The sequence below is a fragment of the Gekko japonicus genome, unplaced genomic scaffold, assembly GCF_001447785.1.
Source record: "Gekko japonicus isolate JY-2015 unplaced genomic scaffold, Gekko_japonicus_V1.1 scaffold1651, whole genome shotgun sequence".
Lineage (NCBI taxonomy): Eukaryota > Metazoa > Chordata > Lepidosauria > Squamata > Gekkonidae > Gekko > Gekko japonicus.
Window position 1 is genome coordinate 74979 of NW_015159760.1, and position 21274 is coordinate 96252.

At 40.3% G+C, this 21274-nt stretch overlaps 2 protein-coding genes across 2 annotated transcripts in view; one reads left to right on the plus strand and one right to left on the minus strand.

Annotated features, from left to right (window-relative positions):
- LOC107105934 (conserved oligomeric Golgi complex subunit 5-like) overlaps positions 1-21274 on the minus strand; it is a 130422-nt gene that overhangs the window by 49763 nt on the left and 59385 nt on the right. The window lies entirely within an intron of this gene.
- On the plus strand, positions 15967-17271 carry GPR22 (G protein-coupled receptor 22). The gene has a single exon (XM_015406095.1). It carries the CDS (start codon positions 15970-15972, stop codon positions 17269-17271), a length of 1302 nt encoding a protein of 433 aa, XP_015261581.1. The 5' UTR covers positions 15967-15969.

Consider the following 21274-nt stretch of genomic DNA (forward strand, 5'->3'; position numbering starts at 1 on the left):
CTTTTCACTGCTTTCATTGTCATAGTGCAGATCTGCCTGTTCTCACAAACTAATACTTGTGACAAAGTAATACTGCTGACAAATTAATACTTTGATCAGCCCCTTCCCTGCATTGTAGCAGTAGCCTCCCACTTTTCTGAGTGGCAAGCACCACTCTTGCAGTACAAGATCTTGCACCTCTAAGGTGGGGAGGAGAGTTATCAGGTCCAACTGACCTTGGGGTTTGCTTCAGCAGGTAAATTTACAGCTCATCAGCAGAAAAGGAAACTCTCCGCATGCAACCACAATATATATTTTTTAACTATTTGTGTTGTAAGCCACCCTGAGCCCACTCATGGGATAGGGCAGGGTATAAATTAAATAAATCAATAAATAAATTTAATTAAAAACATGTAAATCACAGGATGTATGCACTGCAGAAAATTATCTAGCATCTGAGCAAGTGGCAATAAAACATTCACGTGCCAAGATAGGCTAACAATTTTTAAAACGGAGGTTGCACCTTCTTACAGATTAAATCCCTCATAACAAGCTCTGTAGCAAAGTCACAATAAACAGGAGTCAATTCCATCTTGGGGGGCATCTTGCCACTTCAGTGCCAAGCATACTCTGGTCCCTCCTGAAAAGTTAATATCAGTGCTACCCAAGCCAAAGGAAGACAAAAGAAAACAGGAAAAGAAGCTCCCTGGACTGCTGCCACTCCCTTCAAATAACAGAACCTTGCAGCTGCCAGCAACTACCTCAACCAAGCTATATCCCCCTCCCTGCCAGGTAAGAAGAAGAAGAAAAGAAGAGATTGGATTTATACCTCGCCCTTCACTACCCAAGGGAGTCTCAGAGCGACTTACAAACTCCTTTCCCTTCCCCTCCCCACAACAGACACCCTGTGAGGTAGGTGGGGCTGAGAGAGCTCTTGACAGAAACAGCTCTTTTTCAAGCTGTGCCAGAACTATGGCTCTTCCAAGGTCATCCAGCAGGTGCAAGTGGAGGAGTGGGGAATCAAACCTGGTTCTCCCAGATTAGAGTCCCGCCAAACTTATGACTCTCTCCCAATCGTCAGGGTTTATCAAATTATAGGCTCATTTGGCCCCCATCCCTTACAAGAGTCTCTACAGAAACTGCAGCAAGGTTTGGACCTTGCTTCTTGTGCTGTTGAATAGGTTTTTGGCAACTGGACAAAAACTCTCTAAATCTTTTCCTTATTGGATTACTAAAGATGCTACAAGACAGAGGTATATTCTCTTGTTTTATTTTTGGCACTTCTTTGGTGCTTCATTTATTATAGGGTTTTAACTTGTACCCTGGCCATGCATGAAGTTTCAAAAGGTGATGCCCTGCCATGATCCCCTACCAAGGTTTGTCTTTCACTCTTCATATAACACATGGTCAGTGTCCTCACACAACCCGTCCTTGTGGGTCAGTTGACGCTATCACACTGCCTTGAGTGTATGGCTCTTCATTACCACTCTATGTATGATCGCTCTTCACAAAAGACTGCTGTTTTTTCTTTGCCACATTCCTACATGTATTTCAGTAGGGACTCTTGCACATAGCTTACTGCTTTGGTATAAGACAATTCTGGGTGAAGGTCAGTTTGTGCCGCTAAACAACTGTTGGTAAAGCAGTCTTCTGTGGTCTCCTTCGGAGAGATTCACACCCACCTCCTTCAGTCAGTGAGCTTGCTAGTCTCCCCATGTGGGACTGCACAGAAGCCACGAAGATGAAAACAGGGTTGCACTTAGTAGTGTTATTTGTGTTTTTGGGCTTCAACCTAAACCCAATACCTTCGCCCATTTTGGCTACAGCTACCAAAGGAACTGTTTCTGGAACTCAGCTTGCAAGTATCCTGTCTTGCATGGCTGATTTCTTGATTAAAAGCTGATCGGGCTGGAGACTTGGTCCCTCAGTCTCTCAGCTGAGGGTTAGCTTAGGCAGGTGGGTGGTGGCTTGTTATCCTGGACAGTGAGGATTTTGGGCATTTTGCTCTCGACCTTCACCCAATGCCTTCTGCATAAGGGGCTTTGACAATCTATGCTCTATTTCTAAGACAAAACAAAGCATGGTAACACGTTGGAGGTGGAGAAGTCACTCAGGATAGTTCTTTAACTCACAAATAGCTCTGATTGAAGAAAAGGTTGACAGGTCCTGAACTACAGGATCAAATCCCCACTGTGCTCACTAAGTGACCTTGGACCAATCCCTCACTCCCAGCCTAACTTCTCAGGTTGCTGAGAAGCTACAATGGAAGTGGAAAGAACAATGTAAGTCAACCTGAGTTCCTTGAAGAAGGGCTGGGTTCCAAGCTAGTTCCCATATACAGCTGTGGTAATAAATCAGTCACATCTTTTACAAATTCAGTTTTAGATTACTCTCCATTTTAATTTATTTTTTTACATCTTAAGCCATACTTCTCAATCTGCTCCAGTACAAAAAATTATTTATTTAGCATATTTCTACACTGCCTCTTCACAGAACTGCTCAAAATGACTTACAATTAACATAATATCACAGTATAAAACAACAAGCCATTAAAAACAAGTAACTGAATTTAAATTGCATTAAAAACTATCCATTAAAAGACCTGGTACAATAAAATCACCAATTAAAAGCCTGGATAAAAAGATGATAAAGCAAGCACCAGCTGAGCGGGGGGGGGGATTCCGAAGGCAAGGAGCCACCACAGAGAAAGCCATCTCTAGTCACCACCCACCTCACCTCTGAAGTCGAAACACAGAGAATGCATGTGATAGTACAGGAGGAGATGGCCTTTCAGGTACCCTGGCCCCAAGCAGTTCTGGGTCTTAAAGGAAAGAACCAGAACTTTGACCTGTGTCCAGAAACAGACAGGTAACCAGTGCAGATGTTTCAGCATTTAAATAAAGGGTCTAAGCTATACAATTAATTAAAACATTTATTCAAAATAAGTTTGAAGAAAGAAAGTTTACATTTTTAAAATTTTCATATTTCAAAGTTATATAGCACAGGAGAATTCTACTGCACAAGCAGTATAAAATACACCTAGGTTAAATGGATGAGGAATGACAACTGCAGATGCAGACAAATGGAAAACACTCCACTGGAACAGGGTAGCCACCTGCATTGTTCAGGGAAGATCAACAAGGAGGATACAACATACATGCCAACTCTCTTCCATGCCTCTCTCTGAAAAAGTCACATGGCATTCTGGTTCCAAGCTAATTTTTTCCACCTGTTTGCCCCCATGTGAACAATTACAAAAACAGTCCCACAGAGGAACATATTGCATCTGTCACATCTACCACAGGTTCATTTAGGTTTTTAACTGCTTACATTAATTTGTCAAAACTAGATTGATTATCTCTTGATTCCTCAAACCTGTCTCTTTTTTGGCTCAAGCCCCCAGCAGATGTAGCGCCCATCCATCTTCCTTGACAGTCTTACAGGCAAAGATTGTTTGTCACAGAACGTATATTGAAGACATTGACTTCATTTTAACATAAAGTATAAGCCAGGCATTAGCCATGCAATATTCAGTACAAATGGACTGTTATGGGAGTTCCAAGAATCAAGTACTAATAAATATGGATGAACAAGCACTCAGATTTGAATTGAACACAAGGTCTAATGGATAGTTTTAATTACTTGGGCTCATCAGTTAACACAAGAAAATCACCATTCGCCAATACATAACTTAGTTGCCTAAAGTAAAGCAGGGCACACATTTGTCACTGACAGATGTGTGGAAACGTATTTCTCACTGCCATGGTTTAATCACTGGATCTCCTTTCAAAGCAACAGTATGTTTTCACATGCATCTCTCATCAATTCCAACAGGAAGTAGGAAATTAGCAATGAGTATAAGGCTTGCGTTTTGTCATCTCTGCTTTGACAATCTTTGTTAAGCAGCTGGTAGCACATTCTTTTCAAAGAGATTAAACTAAATGATAAAAAACTTTCCTTTACATAAAAGGGGTCTCTGGTAACGTCTATAGCCAACATCAGAGGATTGCCTTGGAGTGGACAATGTTGATGACACTGGAATTACACAATTTTCCATTATATTAACTTACTCCTTGAAGTTGAGTTCAGTTTGATTGCATAGGGCCATTACAAACAAGAACAAACATAAAATATCGAGTTAACAAAACAATAAAACTAGATTGCTACCATAGCTATTAAAACTTACATTACATAATTAAAACTCATTTAATAAGAACAGTCCTTCAGAAATTCATCATATGCACATTGCTGGTGGCAGTGTGAGAGGACTGAGCAATTCTGGAAGACAATTTTGACCAAATATTCTTTATGACAGGAGAAGTTGTCCCATCCACACCGGAGATATGTTTCTTAATTATTGGAAGGCTAGCACAGTCCCAAGTATTAGGAAACAGCTGATCTCATACCTTCTAATAGCTGCCAAAACATCTATAGCGGCTAATTGGAAATGCCCAAATGCACCTATGCTTCATATATAGCAACATAAGGTATGGGAGATGTACGTAATGGAAAGAATTACATATAAGATAAATCAGTTTGAAAATAATACTCCTTCCTCGAATTTTGTAGAAGTGTGGCCAATACTATTGAACCATTTGATGTAGAGGGGAGTGGTCCCAAAAAAACTAAAGTACTTAACTGAAATGAAATATTAAGGATGTTCATAAGTGGTATGATAAAAATGTTTGGTATAGCTTATTTACTTTCTATTCCAATTGTCTTTGTTGTTTGTTAGATTATTTTTTAGTAAAATGTTTCATGTTTGTGTATTTGTCAGATGTACTAAATACAAATTGTCAAATAAAATAATGTATTTTAAAAGTTAAAAAAAAGAAAAGACATTTGTCCAGCTGGCTATAGAAAAGAATAACATTTTGCTGGCCTAATCTTTGGACACTAACTTAGATAGGATTTTCTTGGCAGCTAGGGCAAAAAGAGCTACCTTGTCGGAAGCTACTGGCTCCATATCTGTGAGGAGAAATAAAACTTTCTCCATGTGTGTTTGGGGCTAATATAGTTTAATTCTTGCATCATTGCCTGCATCATTGCCTGGACTATGAGAAACCCCTCAAGAATAATGGACTGTCTCTCCCCATTTATAAGAGTTCTGATATGTTTTTTCTATTAGTCATTTTCCTCAGGGGTGACACATGCTTATGAACCTATCTACTTAGAAAATTTAAATCTTTCCCCAAAAAACAGTTCTTTATCAACATGCATCTCTGGGCTGGTGCAGATACACAGCTGAACAGCAGCCAGGAGACTGACAGCTGACTGCAGGATCATTCCAAAGTTTAAGAAAGCTCTTAGTAAGCAACTGATGACAGAGGGACGTAATGCTGAACTATGACAGAGGGAGGGGGACCATTCTGCGCAAAAGAGAGGAGGAGGAGGAGGAGAAGAGAAAAAACATACAGACCTACTGGTTCAATGTTATGCTTGAAGCAACCTCAAGAATGTGACCCTCAATCCATGGACAACTGCACCCATTTTAGACAGAGCTGAAACAATATTTGGGAAAATGCTTCTGCTTTTTCGTTGGCTTAGCTGACACCACAGACACCTCAACTCATAGGGAACTAGCTTCTTCCACCCATCAACCATCTGATGCTTACAGGCAAGAGCCTTAATAGCTTTAATGCAAATTATAATCTCTGCCAACATTCCTTAGTCTGCCTAGAATAGCACTTCCAGAATATTTAGAAACCCCTTGCCTCCAGTATGAACAGCCTCTAAGTCAGAACCAAATATAGAACTACTGTGGCATACCAGCTACTGCATTAGAGGGGGCCTTGAATTTTATCAGTTCATTAATTATCAATGCAAACATTTTAAATTGTGCAGGACACCATTAAAAATGAATTGTCAGCTATGAATATACTACTGAAGCAGTCTTCAGGAAGTCTCATTTCAAATATTTTGCATTCCTTCCCTCTTTGAAAATGATGCAGAGGTTGGTATTTCAAACCCAGAACACTGCTCTGCATCTACACACCAACTTCCATGATGGGCTATCTGTCTTCAAGAGGTGAAGCTGGTTTTTGAACCTGAAATCTGGAATCATGCACTGAACGTGCATGTGAAATTTTATTCCAACACCTCCATGCTGAAAATAAACATTACAAATGGAAAGCCAAACAGGGCAAGTTAAAACAAGAGACTTGGCCAGTTATACATCTGTAGCTTGTATCTGGAAGCATAAGGTTTTATAGCACTTGAGATTTATCCCTAGGCAGCTAAAAGGAGATTTTAACAGTACACAATGAAAGAATGAGTCAGCGGGGCTGAGGCAAGGAGTGGAGAGCACACGGTGAGCTGCTGCTAGAAGGAAAGGGTTTTTTTGTCTTTCTCCCTTTGGCTTCCTAGCTGCTGAGTGGGAAGCTGAGAGTGAGTTGGGTTCTTTGTAGCCTGATAGAGAGTGGATCTGTTTAAGTTCTGTTTGGGGCTGTTTGTGTTTGGGGGGTTGTTGGGGGCTGAGTGAGTTGCTGTCGAGTGCTGTTGATTACAAGCCCCACCCCCTACTGTGCTGGGCTCTGCTGTGCTTGGCAGGAAGTGGCCTTTTGAAACAAAGGGCTGCTCCTCGCCAGAGGCGCACGCCAAAGGGCGAGAGCTCTTAGCCTGTAGGTCTTGCTTGGAGGCCTTGTAAGTACCTGAGAAGAGGGCTGCTGCTGAGTTCTGGAGAGAGAACTACTGGAAAGATAGCCATTTGGTCAGTCTCAAAGTTTTCAAGGTACATCACCACAACAAGAGTTTGTGTCAGACTTTAAGGGAAGTTTCTGGAGGCTGTAGAAGGCTGTAGAAGATAGCATTGCTCCTAGGGAGATGGGATAATGAAGGATCTGTTCCAGTGACCTGCCAGGGTTACGCCATGATCATTTTTCTGCCTTGCCAAGAAATGCATTATACATGCTGCAAATGCAAGCTTATAAGAATGCTTGAGGAGAAGGTGGGAGAACTGGAGGCACAAATCTGTACACTGAGGAACATCAGGGAGGGAGAAAGGTTTTTAGACATGACGGAAGAGGGGCTCCTGAGAGAACGGCAAGAGCTAGCAAATCCTAAGCAAGAGGAAGGAAGTAGCAAGGAACAGGTGGGTGAGTGCAAGAATGTGACTTTGAGGAGTAAGATAATCAGGAAACACTCATAGCCAGTGGAGCTGCAAAATTGCTACCAGCTGCTTCTGATGGTGGAAGATCAGAATAGCACACTCCGAGATTGAAAGGATGTAACTGACACACAAACACATACGCAGAGAAGGAACCAAGCTATCCCACAGAGGAAGAGACAAGTAGGGGTGGTTGTTGACTCCCTACTGAGAGGGACGGAAGAAGTTGTGTGCAGACCGGACAAGGAATCTTGAGAGGTTTGTTGTCTTCCTGGCGCATGTATCCAAGATGTGACTGAGAGAATTCCAAGACTGGTCAAAACCTCTGACAACTACCTGCTCCTGCTGATCCATGTGGGAACAAACGATACAGCCCAAAAAAACTTTGAATGGATCTCAAAAGACTACAAGGCTCTGGGCAAGAAGGTGAAAGATCTGGGGGCACAGGTGGTGTTCTCCTCTATTTTACCTGATGAGGGCCATGGAGCTGGAAGGGAGAACAGGATACTGGAGGTGAATGGCTGGTTACATAGATGGTGCCATCAAGAGGGACTTGGTTTCCTGGATCATGGTATGTACCTCTGACATGAGGGACTGCTGGTGATGGATGGGGTGCACCTTACAAAGAATGGGAGGAATGTCGTTGCTGGAAGACTTGCGAACCTGATCAAGAGGGCTTTAAACTGAAGCCATCAGGGGAGGGAAGAAAAAGCCTGATGTTGTGCGGCATCCCCAACACTAAGTTCAAGAAAGGGAGTGACCAGAGAATAAATGAACAGGAGAGAGGTGAGTTCCGCTCTATTCTGCTATGGTCAGGCCTCACCTGGAGTACTGTGTCCAGTTTTGGGCACCACATTTTAGGAAGGGTGTTGACAAGCTCGAGCGTGTACAGAAAAGGGCAACCAGGATGGTGAGAGGGTTGGAATCCAAGTCTTACGAGGAAAGGCTGGAAGAGTTGGGTATGTTTAGCCTGGGAAAGAGAAGGCTTAGAGGGGACATGATTGCAGTCTTCAAATATTTGAAGGGCTGTCATGTAGAAGATGGAGCAGATCTATTCTCTCTTGCTTCGGATTGCAAGACTAGATCTAATGGGTGGAAATTACAAGGGAGTCGTTACCAGCTAAATATTAGGAGAAACTTCCTAACTGTAAGAGTGGTTGAGCAGTGGAACAGACTTCCTCGGGAGGTGGTGGATGCTCCTTCCCTGGACATTTTTAAGTGGAGGCTGTATGACCATCTTTCGGGTATGTTGTAGGGCTATCTTTCGGCTATGCTCCTGCAGACTAGATGACCTGCAAGATCCCTTCCAACTCTAACATTCTGTGATTCTATGATTCTGTTTGAGAGGTCTAGGAACACAGAGGTTGCATTCAGACATCATAAACACATCATGACAAGAATAAGCCTTGAAAGTCCTCAGGTACATCATCATCATCATCATAATCATCATCATCATTATTTTGACTTATTAATTGCCCTATCCCAGCCTATGCCAGGCTCTGGGTGATGCAGAAGAGATGTGATCAAGGTGAAGAAATGCCATTATTTGTTGTTCTTTTAGAATTATGAAAGAAAATGGTAACACAGATGTAGAAGTGCTGTCAAGCAGCAACTGACTTACAGCAACCACAGCAAGGGCCTTCCCAGGCAAGTGAGAAGCAGAGCCATTCCCTTCCTATGCAGAGAAACCCCAGCCTTTCCTGGTGGTCTCCCATCCAAGTTCTTACTGGGCCAACCCTGCTTAGCTTCAGAGATCTGGCAAGATTGGGCTGTAGCCACACCACCTTCCCTCCCTAGGTACATTACTTGCTGCTATTAAACATGAATTATACATCAGAACACCTTCCGAGAAAGTGTTGAGCAGAACTGACAAGCGAAGTGTCACAGCTGTGAAACTCAACAGGCACAGCCGAAAAGCCAACCAAAAGAAAGTTCTCCCTTGTTATATTCCAGTATATATTTTAAAAGCTTATGAAACAGAACTGGAGCCACTCCAACAACAACAGAGTTCGATATTCGTTAGCAACTAAAGAGGTTAGAGTCAAATGAGAACAATATAAGAAGCGCAAAACTAGCAACCTTTTCCAATACAAAGGACTACTTTTCTCAGGGGAGGGGGGAATAAACATTATTCTTATATTCTAAAGTAAGGTAGGAACACTAGGGGAAGTTAGGTCAATAACATTCATCATTAGAGCTTTGGAGTCCAGGATGAATATATTTACAAGGATTCTACTTCTTTTTGTCTCCATAAAACCCCAAAAACAGTATTACAGAACTCAGTAGAAACAATACATCTGAGGAGGACATGTTCAACATGCTTCCAATAACTCAAATAAGTCAGTCACATGTTTAGATAAGATGACAAAACAAAAAGTCAGATCAGGAAAACACTGGAAAAGGACTCAAAATATTGGGCAAGTTCATGGAATACCTTTCAGAGCTCCACTTACCATTGGTGAGCACGTACTTTTTTAATAACAAGCAACAAACAGGTTGCAAGTGCTAAGTGACAGACATAAACGGGGATTCATTTCTGCTGCTTTTAGAGGCACACAAAGGTCCTTTCCGCACTAGACCTTAAATCCTGGTTCAACCCTGTCCCCGAACTTACATTCTACACCACATGCGAATTCACCCCTGTAATTATCTCTGGGTATTGTTTGTTTCCACGTTTTCGCCCCACACTTGTCCCAGGATAAATGGATGCTGTTATAACCAGGGATAAATGCAAGGTACTGTGTTGCAAGTTGAACTCTGATAAAACCAGGGATGAGATCCAAGTGCAGAAAGGTCTCACGGCTTCCAAAAATCTTTGAAGCCCAGAATCATTCCATAGAGGAATCCCCTAAACTCTCCTCTCATTCCTCACTTTGGAAGCAGGAGGTCTGTTCACTGCTTCCGAGGACCTCCCAAGTCTAGTGTGACTTCTGGGTAAGAGGGGAGCCCAAGCCCTAAATTGGGGAGAGGAGGGAGATTCAATGGACTACAAATTTTGACTCATGCCTAGGCCAGGCAAAGTTTGTGATTTCCCTGCAGCTTGTCTGTTCTACCTTAACGTTAATATTTTCTGATAAAGCTGGCAATACCACAAGAAGCTCAGGCTGTTAACAGTTGTTTGGAATAAAATTAAGCCTGCCTTTAACAATAATTCTACATAGCTATCACTTTACAGAAAGTTTGCCAACTTGTAAGAGCTTTAATGTACGACTGCTATCCTCAGAAGATATTACTGCAGGTAAGTGTTCCATATCAACAGTCAGGACCATTTTGACAGTTTTCACTGTTGCAGCTGCTACAGCTGGAGAGTCAAATCACTTGTACAAACTGGACAGTAGCTTGTCTTTGTTGGACTGCAGCCCACATCTATACACTCCCATTAACCCAGTATCAATGGGTTTTTAAACCTAATCGGGGGCAATTTCCAGATATATATTATTCACAGTCTAGACCTAATAAAGCATTCTGATTCCTTGGTTCAGATGCACATCACGTAACCACCACCATTAATGCACTTATTGATATATGAGTAAAGATTAAGGAACTGAACATCTTTAAAAAAATGAAGATGAAAAAGTAAAGACAACATAAAGGAAAGAGCTTATTAGAACAGAAGCGCAAATAAGACCAATAGTCAATGTTCCAAAACCACACAAAGCTATTCACACAATGTTAATGTTCACTGCATGTATTGGTGCAAATGATCTAATTGTGTTAAGCCAGAATTTGTGAAAATCACCAATGACAAGATGCATAAAACTAAAGACTGCAAGCATCCAAGACAAAATCTTGCTGAGGCTGAGAGGGGGAAAAGATCTTGGAGTCATAGTGGATAGCTCAATGAAAGTGTCAACCCAGTGTGCTGCAACAGTGAAAAAGGCAGACTATGTTAGGGTTTATTAGGAAAGGGAATGAGAATAAAACAGCCAATATTGTAATGCCCCTTTATAGATCTATCGTGCAGCCTCATTTGGAAAACTGTGTGACGTTCTGGTCACTGTATCTCCAAAAGGACATTGCAGAGCTGGAAAAACACAGAGGAGGGGCAACCAAGATGATTAGGGGGTTGGAGCACCTTCCCTATGAAGAAAGGCTGAAGAGTCTGGGACTTTGACTAAGGGGACACATGACAGAAGTTTATCAAATTATGCATGGAGTGGAGGGCGTTGACAAAGAGAAAAATTTCTCCCTCTTTCAATATACTAGAACTCGAGGGCATCCAATGAAGCTGATCGGCAGTAGGTTCAGGACAGACAAAAGGAAATACTACTTTATACAGAGAGTGATTAGAATGTGGAATTTGCTGCCAGAGGATGTACTGATGGTCACAAGAATAAACAGCTTCATGGAGGATAAGTCTATCAATGGCTACTAGCCATGGTGACTGAGGGAAACCTCCACATTCAGAAGCACTAAGCCTTTGAATCCCAGAGCCAGGAGGCAACATCAGGAGAAGGCCTTGGTCTCTATGCCCTGTTACTGGCCATCCAGAGGAACTGGATGGCCACTATGTGAAACAGGATGCATGATTAGATGGACTATTGGTCTGATCCAACAGGGCTCTTCTTACGTTCTTATCTCTTTTTGCAGTTTCTGCTTATCATGAAGACAGTTTATTCCAAAACAAGGAACAAATGCTGATCTGTTCTACAAAAGATATTAGCAAGGGACATCCACTGCCAAAGCCACAGCTGGATTTGCATTACAGCCAGTTGTAGAGCAGAGAACCTAAAAAAAAATGCAGTCTATACAACTGTATTGTATACGGCATATACAATAGAAGCACACGTTGTGTTCACCTACTAGTGTGATCTCATGTGGAACATGCAGTAAAAAGCCGGGGGGTGGGGGAATACTGTGTGAAATGGTAGAACTAAAATTCCATTTCCTTAATACATTCAAAGGAAACACAAATCACTTTTTTAAAAATTAGCCCTTTAAAAAAGAACCCTCATCTAAAAGGAGGAAAAAAGAAAATTCACTCCCATATGCATGAAGCACAGTTTAAGCCCAACCATCACTGACCAATCAAAATTAGTGAATGCACTGCATCTCTCTGCAGTGAAGGAGAAGCGACAAGGTAGGCTTGTCATTCCCCACAGGCTGCCCAGAACAAGCTTTCCGAAAGCAAGCCCGTGCCGCTCCTGTTCCAGAACGACCGAGCCTCAATGTTGTCTCTGGAGACAAGAAGGCTTCAGTATGTTAAATTACTTTCATTATGCCTTTTCAGACGCTTATTGATTCTACAGTAGGAAGCGGGAGACTGCAGCAGGCTCTGAGAGCAGCATTCTGTGAGGCGGACGCGAACAAAACGCTGAAACAATGGCACAGCACAAGCACAAATTTGCATTGAGGTCCTGTTTCGGAGAGATGCTGTTCACTCTCTTCCCCCTGTACTCTGCTAACAAGTGAACAAAAAAAAAAAATCAACCCCCCCAAAACAATGAATCCCTCTAAACTGGAACGGCTCCACCAGCTTCGGGAATTTATCCAATCCTCAGTGGAGGTAAGGTGCATTCCTTATTATGGTACGGCGCCTAAGCAGAAAAGACGTTTGTGATGGGGATGAGATTGCAAGGTTCAACTTTAAAATTCTGACTTTTTAAACTTTCTGTTCATATGTTTGATGACACACACCAAGTTAAATATTCAAATGTGCTTTTCTTTCACTGACAAAAGAATGCAGTCCTTGGTGTGCTTGTCTATAAATGCATAAATGTGGGGAATTGCCGTTCCTGTGCCAAAAAGCTGTTAGAGACAGTGCAGCTTAAGGTCCTGTTGTTTAAAAAAATCTTAATGCGGTTAAAAAGGGATTTTAGTTCAGGCCATTTTTTAAAATTACAGTCATGTATGTTGTAAATAGACTCAAAATACTCTATAAAGGACCAGAGATACTGTTTTGTGGAGAATGGGTTATATGACTAATCCCTGATGTGCTCACAAAAAAAATATATACCTATTTTTGTGCACGTGTGTTACTCCATTAGCTGCTTTGCTACTGAAGGTATGCTTAAATAAATGATATGTAAATAAGCTCACATAAAGCAAGGAATTTTGAATGAAACCAGCTGTAATTCCCACGGAACAGCACAGGCTCTTCCATGGTCACATGAAGTCAAGCCAGGACAGTGTTAAACTAGAGAGTAATCCTACACAGGTCTACTCAGTTCTAGACAATGGGGCTTACTTCCAAGAAAGCATTCTTAGGAGTGCACAGCTAGTCCTGAACACTACAAAATTAGTGTCTATGGACATACTTAAGAAAATACTGTAGCAATTTTCCCCTTTTACTGCCATACTGTCTTTTATTTTAATATTTTGAAATGTACACAGTAGAAATCGATTTAACTAAAGAGATGGGAGGGGGCACAAACTACCATATTTAGAAATGAATAAATAAAATATTCTTAATTCTACATACTTCATACAAAAACAATTATGCACTCTCTAAAAGAAACCATGCTACACAATGTGCCTTCAGATGAGGCTGTATGAAAATATTATCCTTACAGATACTTGGAAACATACTATTGTAGAATCTCTATTTTTAACCCTTTTCTCTCTCTCACTGTCTTTACAAGGGTATAGATCCTGTAATTTGGTTTTGTTTATAACAACATGAAGAATAAAGCAGCTTGGGGAATCTTCTGTGCCGTCTGCCCTACAAGCATCGGGATGTATTTTTAATATTTTTTAAGACATAAAGGAACCAGCGCAAAACCATGGAGGAAGTCTACATTAGCTCTTAAACACATGCAACGCATCAGCATAGAGAGAAGATTAAGACACCTGATCCAAGTATTCATGGAGAGAAGATTAAATCAAGGGTTTATGACTACAGCAAAATGGTGAGCATCTCACTAAACAAGGGGGATTTATAATGTAAAACCAGACCTGTGGAAATGGCTGATGAATGAACATTAAGATGTGGCTTTCTGTGTGTCATCAGTAAGCTAAAATTAGGCTCTATAAATAATCTATAAAGTGTTATCCAAGTCACTAGTTATAGTGACTAAAGTTTAACAAAACTATTACAGATCAGCTGGTACAATTCATGGGCCTCAGTGAAAACACAGGAACTGAAGTACATGATAACTTCTGTGACAAATTCGTGACTTCAGATCAATGCACCAAAATCCAATCCAAATCAGCATACAGCTATAACAAGAGGATGTCTGAATACACTTCTGAAGTCAGTTATTATTTAACAATTTTTATTTTGCTGCATCTGGAAAAATAAAAAATGGTGCCAAACAACACAAAAAGGGTAAAAATCACAAGCCTCTTACAGAAGCTCTGCTTTCCACTAATGGCTTTAAAAAGGAATGATAATTCATATCTCTCAGGCACTGGTCTATAGAAGCATATCAGGCAATTAAATCCTCTGATTTTTTTAAAAAATCTGCTGCTAAAAGTATTGGAGGAAAAGGAAAAACTAAAATATTCTGCAAGGCAGGAAACAGATCGCGGCCATCTCTCTGTTGCCAAGTGAAAACACTTGTCAAAATCTGTCAGTGACACCATGTATGAATTTATGACAAGCTGCTCCAGCAAGCTGAGAGGCCCTTGAGGCAAGAGAAAACAGGTAGGTCAGATGCTGCATGCACCCAACCTCTGCTTCACATTTACAGCTCTGGAGAGGCATTTCATTTTAATTACCTTCCCATTGCAACGTTTTTCTTTCATTCAACTGCCTATTTTAATAGCTGATCCAACAAAGCCCCAATGCTTAAACCTGCCTGTCTAAAAGCTGGTACATGGAAAATTTTCCATTTTTGTAAGATTTTGGTTTGCATATTCCTGCAGCTTATTCTAAGGGGATAAGCTATGATATCACTTCTTTCAGTTTACTTATCTCAAATATTCCTGAATCCTTTTTTAAAAAAACTATTGCAAAGCACTATGACATATATTTAGACTGGTGTCTAAAGCTTGCAGGGAGATATCAAATATTTACATTGTTTGTTGCAATGCAAAGGGTGCATTGGTCCAGAACGGTAGATAGCAAGCATCTGACATAAATATGTCATATTGGTATGGTGTGGTCATATTGTTACAATTAATGCCAGTTCACTATATCTCAAAACTCTGTAACTAGAAAAATAACCCTCTATTACAATACGGAAACCCATATACCCCGGACCTACTTAAGTCTGTCTGGACATCCCCACTGTGATAACTAATGTATGTTCCTGTTCAATTTAGATGTGAAAAAGGTACCACATTTAAATATTTTTGCTTTTTACAATGTGAAACATTGGCTGCTATTAGCCAGAATTTCCTAGAATGGAAATACATGCAAAATGCAAAGAATCTCAGCACTTTTAAATTATGCATCAACAGTCTTACAATTGAACACAACAATAAGAACATGTATCCATGTATTTTTGTGCATACATGCACATGATATACACACACATTTATACACAGAGAAACACACACGAGAAACTTTCAAGTAGGCAATGTTATACCATTTCAATACATTGAGTGCTACTTGTAAAGACCGATATGACATAGCAATTTAAATCCAAAGAATTATTTCAGGAGGAAGATTTCTTTCAAATCTAGTCCTTCCTCATTTTTATACACAAGCCTTATATAAAATAGTTTGATTTACTTTTCCAATGAGCAGAGACCATATCTATGCATACATATCTGGATTGCAAATACTGCCTTTGCTATGGCTTTTTATTTTAAAAATATCTGTATTTTTTTACCATCTCAAATTCCCAAAACCCAAGTACAATTCCAAATTTACTATGTGTTAGTCAAAGTACAATGAAAGTGTCTGTATATATGTGATTCACCCTAAGAGCATCCAAACTCAAACTGCTTTATATTGTCTCTCTCATCTTTTTAGGGCAAAACGATCTCCCAACAAAAAAATGTGTTTCTCTTACATTCCAGAAGTCAACATGCAGTCTGAATCTAACATTACAGTTCGAGATGCCATTGATGACATCAGCACCAATATGTACCAGCCACTGTCTTATCCATTAAGCTTTCAAGTTTCTCTCACTGGATTTCTGATGCTGGAAATTGTGTTGGGACTTGGCAGCAACCTCACCGTATTGGTACTTTACTGCATGAAATCCAACTTAATAAACTCTGTCAGTAACATTATTACAATGAACCTTCATGTTCTCGATGTAATAATTTGTGTGGGATGTATTCCTCTAACTATAGTTATTCTTCTGCTTTCATTGGAGAGTAACCTTGCACTGATCTGCTGCTTCCATGAGGCTTGTGTGTCCTTCGCAAGCGTCTCCACTGCCATCAATGTCTTCGCTATCACTTTGGACCGATACGATATCTCTGTGAAACCAGCTAATCGGATTTTGACAATGGGAAGGGCTGTGATGCTTATGACATCAATATGGATCGTCTCTTTTTTTTCGTTCCTGATTCCGTTCATCGAAGTCAGTTTCTTCAGTCTTCAAAGTACAAATACTTGGGAAAACAAGACACTTCTGTGTGTTAGTGCAAATGAATACCACACAGAACTAGGGATGTACTACCACCTTTTAGTACAAATTCCTATCTTTTTCTTCACTGTTATAGTAATGCTAATTACATATAGCAAAATACTCCAGGCACTGAATATCCGAATAGGCACAAGGTTTTCTACAGGGCAGAAGAAAAAAGCAAGAAAGAAAAAGACCATTTCTTTATCCACACAACATGAGACCACAGATGCAACACAAAGCAGTGGAGGGAGAAATGTGGTCTTTGGTGTAAGGACTTCAGTTTCAGTTATAATTGCCTTACGGCGGGCAGTAAAGCGACATCGCGAACGGCGAGAAAGACAGAAGAGAGTCTTCAGGATGTCACTGTTGATCATTTCAACTTTCCTTCTCTGCTGGACACCAATTACAGTGTTAAACACTACAATTTTATGTTTGGGCCCAAGTGACCTTTTGGTAAAGTTGAGATTGTGTTTTCTAGTCATGGCATATGGAACTACCATCTTTCACCCTCTTCTATATGCATTCACTCGGCAGAAATTCCAAAAAGTTCTGAAAAGTAAAATGAAAAAGCGAGTGGTTTCAATAGTGGAAGCTGACCCAATCCCAAATAATGCTGTAATACACAACTCATGGATAGAGCCTAAGAGGAACAGGACAATTACTTTTGAAGACAATGAAGTAAGACAGAAGTGTTTAGTACCTCAGGTTGTTACAGACTAGTCTGCAGTATGGTGATCACTGAATCATTTAACAGGAAATACAGAAACAAGTAAAATAAATACTGCCAAATAAGGATTTTTTAAAAGAGAAAACGAAGAATTGTCTAGACTGTAAGTGTTTGACATATATGCTGAATAGATTAGGGTTGTATATTTTCCTTCATCATTAGTCAAGATGTTTGTTGCATGGCAGTTTGTCAAAGTACTATCATAGGTATAATTTGTCAATAGCCTGTCCTCCTCTAATATACATCAAAGTAAATATTTTCTTTTTTTTAAAGCCTTAAAAGAAGTGTACACTTTAAAAAGTTATATCTGAGTTGCTGTAAATGTATAAAGCTTTGTTTTCAAGCTTTCTGCCAAAATAATAGTTTATTGCCTTGCCACAAAGAAGTCACATGGCTATGGGATGGATCCAATCAGCTTTTCTGCTTGTGAGAAAGAAAGAGGACATTTTTCATCATCCAAAAAATTTATACCAAGAATTGTGGGACATGAGTGGACAAAAGCCACGTGGGATGTGGACTGTAAGATTTAATGAAAAAGCTGTCTGGATTCAGCCCCTTCATTTTAAAGTCTTACTAACTGCCTCTGTTTAGACATACTATCCAGCTTTCCTTCAGTGAACTATGGACACTTTTATATAACAGTGAATAGCCTAAAATTATGCCTCCAATCAATTACAAATACTTCCCTCTTTAATGGGGACAAATAAACGAAAAGAAAAAAACCCTCTCTCAATCCTAAGGGACTTCTAAATTAAGTTTTTTTAAAAGTCAAAGCAATAATTTATTTACAACTAATTTCCACAGGAAAAGAAACTCACAATCCTAAGCAAAGTTAACAGCCTTCTAAACCCAATGACTTCAATAAACGTGGAAGGGTATAACTGTCCTTACAGAGTCTCTTAACTACTTCCCTATTAGAACAGTGACATGTGAGAATAGTTTTAATGAAGTACAAAATAAAATTAAAATTTAAAAAGTGCACAAAAATAAACCATTTTCAATCCCTTAAATTCTTTATAAGTAAACTGTGGATGTATCAACTGAGTCCAAATTTTAAGGCGCCTCTAGAGTACATATTCCTCATGATTACCCTTTGGAAACTGTAATGGCTTTTACTCATACTAAGTGCTTGTTTATACATTCAAAGCCACAAAAGAAGTATTTTCTGCACCCCAATGCTGTGTGCTTGAAAGACAAATTTTGCACACCACAAAATTTCTGGAAGTCCGGGATCCCAATAATGTTCACTAGCATTATAGGATAAGAGGAAAATGGCTCAAGAACAAGATTGTCTAAATGTAATGGTAAACCATGGTTTGTAATTACATGAACCAACCTCAGGTCAGCATGTTCCTCCTTCCTCTCCCTTTCCTCCTCCCTTCCTGTTGAGGAAAATTGTTTGGTGCTACATCTAGACCACAAACTTATGGTTTGCACTTCCATTTCATAGCAGATTTGCTACCCATAGTTTGGTGAACTGAGCCATAGCCAGCACTTAAAATGCTAATGAAAGAATAGGATTTTTCAAACAGCTTAGCAGAGGGATGGTAATTCTGAGTGCCATCTGGTTGTAAAGTTGGACCATTAGCTGATATATAACTCTTCCACAGCATCTAGCTGTTAAATAATAAATAGCAGACAATTAAGTGCCTGTCAAGTCCCAACATAAATCCTGTACCAACTTAGGGTAGATGTAAGATTTTGCTAGCTACTTTCCTGATGAAACTGTTCACATCCACATTAGACACCGCAGTTGTACCAATATGCTTGCAGCAAGTCCAAGTAAACATGGCAAGATGGGGATCTTGAAGACACTGACAAGGTGCTTAAGGCTGTCAAAACCACCAGTATAGTTTAATCCATCAAGGTGGTGTAGGCCAACTTCTCCAGATCAGCAAGTATCATTTTGGAGGAGAAAAGGATACCATCTTCTAGTGGTTATCAGGATTCCTTCTTAACAGGCCACTATTGCATAGCTGATCTGCCTTTCCTTTTTTAAGGTATATGCTCATGGTACATCTGCAGGCACTGCTAGAGGAGGCATCCATCTCCTTGACCTGTTTTAACTTGCATTCTGAGCAGAAGAAATGACATTAATCATCCTGTCTGGTGGACTACCTTTATCTAGAGATGGGAAGGAAGAATTCTTCCCTGTTGACCTTAGCCATTGCCTGATTTGCTCTGAAGTCACAATGGACATCTCTCTTCCAAGTGTCAATTGCCTGGCTTTAAGCTTGCAAGCTTCTCTATGACTCATCAGGTTATCCTTCATTCAACTGCTTTAATGTTATGGATAGGAACTTGAATACTGTGCACTGGACAAATGATTGCTTAAAGGGAAAAGTATCTTAAGTCCCTTTCTGAAATTAAACAACCTATGTCATGGGTTTTCAAAATGACACCTTAAAGGTGCAGACGTCTCAGAGACTTTCAAATGAAAGAGAAAGATCATTCTAAAAAGGTAGGATAAGTAGTATTCCTTTCAGTTTGCAATCAAAATGCTGTCAGAGAAGGTGTGGGAAACTGGCGCTGCCACAGTTACTCAGATGCACACTGCAAACACCTACACACAATCACTTTCAATTTAACAGAACTATATGCAATATTTCACAGCACACTATGGGTGATTCAGCTGCCAAAACACTGAGAGGCTTTGTTACTAGACTCATGGAGAGAGGTTGCTGTACAATCCATTGACAAGGGACCTGGATTACAAGTCTACTTTCCCCTCCAAAAGCCCCCCTTCACTCAAATCTTCTAGCAGTCCATCCAAAGAATAAGAATCCTGAGCGTCCTGAGCCAAACTCTTTATTCCTTTTGCCACAGAATTATAACAGGTGTCTCCTAATTCCACGTATGTTCTAACCATTCCATCAGCCATGTAATTTTCTAAATACTTTTTATGGCAGCTGATTCAATTTCCATTTGAATCTTATTTTAAATCTTATGGTAAATGCTAGAAAACAGGTCAGGTTTAAGCATATACTAAGAGGTTCAGGCATGAAAGAAATGTGAAAACATGGATGTGTGTCTAAATGTGTCTCACAGTGCAAACTTATACAGTCACTCCAGTGTAAGACTATTGATTTCAATGGGTTTAGAATGGAGTCCCTCTGCAAAAGATTGCACTGTATGTGTTGTAAGCTTGAAAATGGATGCTGTGAAAGTGAAACATCCCCTAGCCCTAGTTTTGTCTTGAAAGCCCACATTAGGTCCCTCCACTGGCTGGCTTTTGCTAAGGTATTTTGCTAAGGCTTTTGCTAAGGCCTACAATAGACTGCCAAAATGCCCATACTGTGGTTTGTCCACCAATAAGCCCTTGACTAGGTAGTCAAACCCAGCAATACTTCTGTTCTGATTCCCTATATTTTTGAGCAGCTGTAAAATGGTGAAAACACCAGGCTTAACTAAGTAGTTAGCCACAAACTATCACTTCCCCATGTGGTTAAAGATGACACAGGCATAAGTTTTAAGTAGTCCAATGAATTCACCCAAAATTTCCAGTATGAAAAGCAAAGTAAATGACATGGACAACATGAGCAACATTGTAGCTGAACAAGTATAAGAAAGGGATCCTGTAGACGCATCAGTAATTTAAACTGGGGAAGGGAAGTGACTAAAATGTTGCTTGTGGACAGTATTCCAGGCTTGGTCAGTCACAGATCATATGTGTGCTTGGAAATTCTCAAAAGAAAGATTCTCCCTAAATACAATAAATATTTAGATTCTGAACTGCAGGCTGGAAGGTCGGTAGCTCAGCAGTTCAAGACCCGAGTGCCGCATGACGGAGTGAGCTCCCGTCTCTGGTTCCAGCTCTTGCCAACCTAGCAGTTCGAAAGCAAGAAATTGCAAGTAGATAAATAGGTACCGTTTGGGTGGGAAGGTAACAGCATTCCGTGCGCTTTGGCGTTTAGTCATGCCAGCCACATGACCACGGAACCGTCTTCAGACAGCGCTGGCTCTTCGGCTTGGAAATGGAGATGAGCACAACCCTAG

What these genes read in the sequence shown, in the direction of transcription:
- GPR22 (XM_015406095.1), top strand. Translation starts at nt 15,970, where the DNA reads ATGTGTTTCTCTTACATTCCAGAAGTCAACATGCAGTCTGAATCTAAC.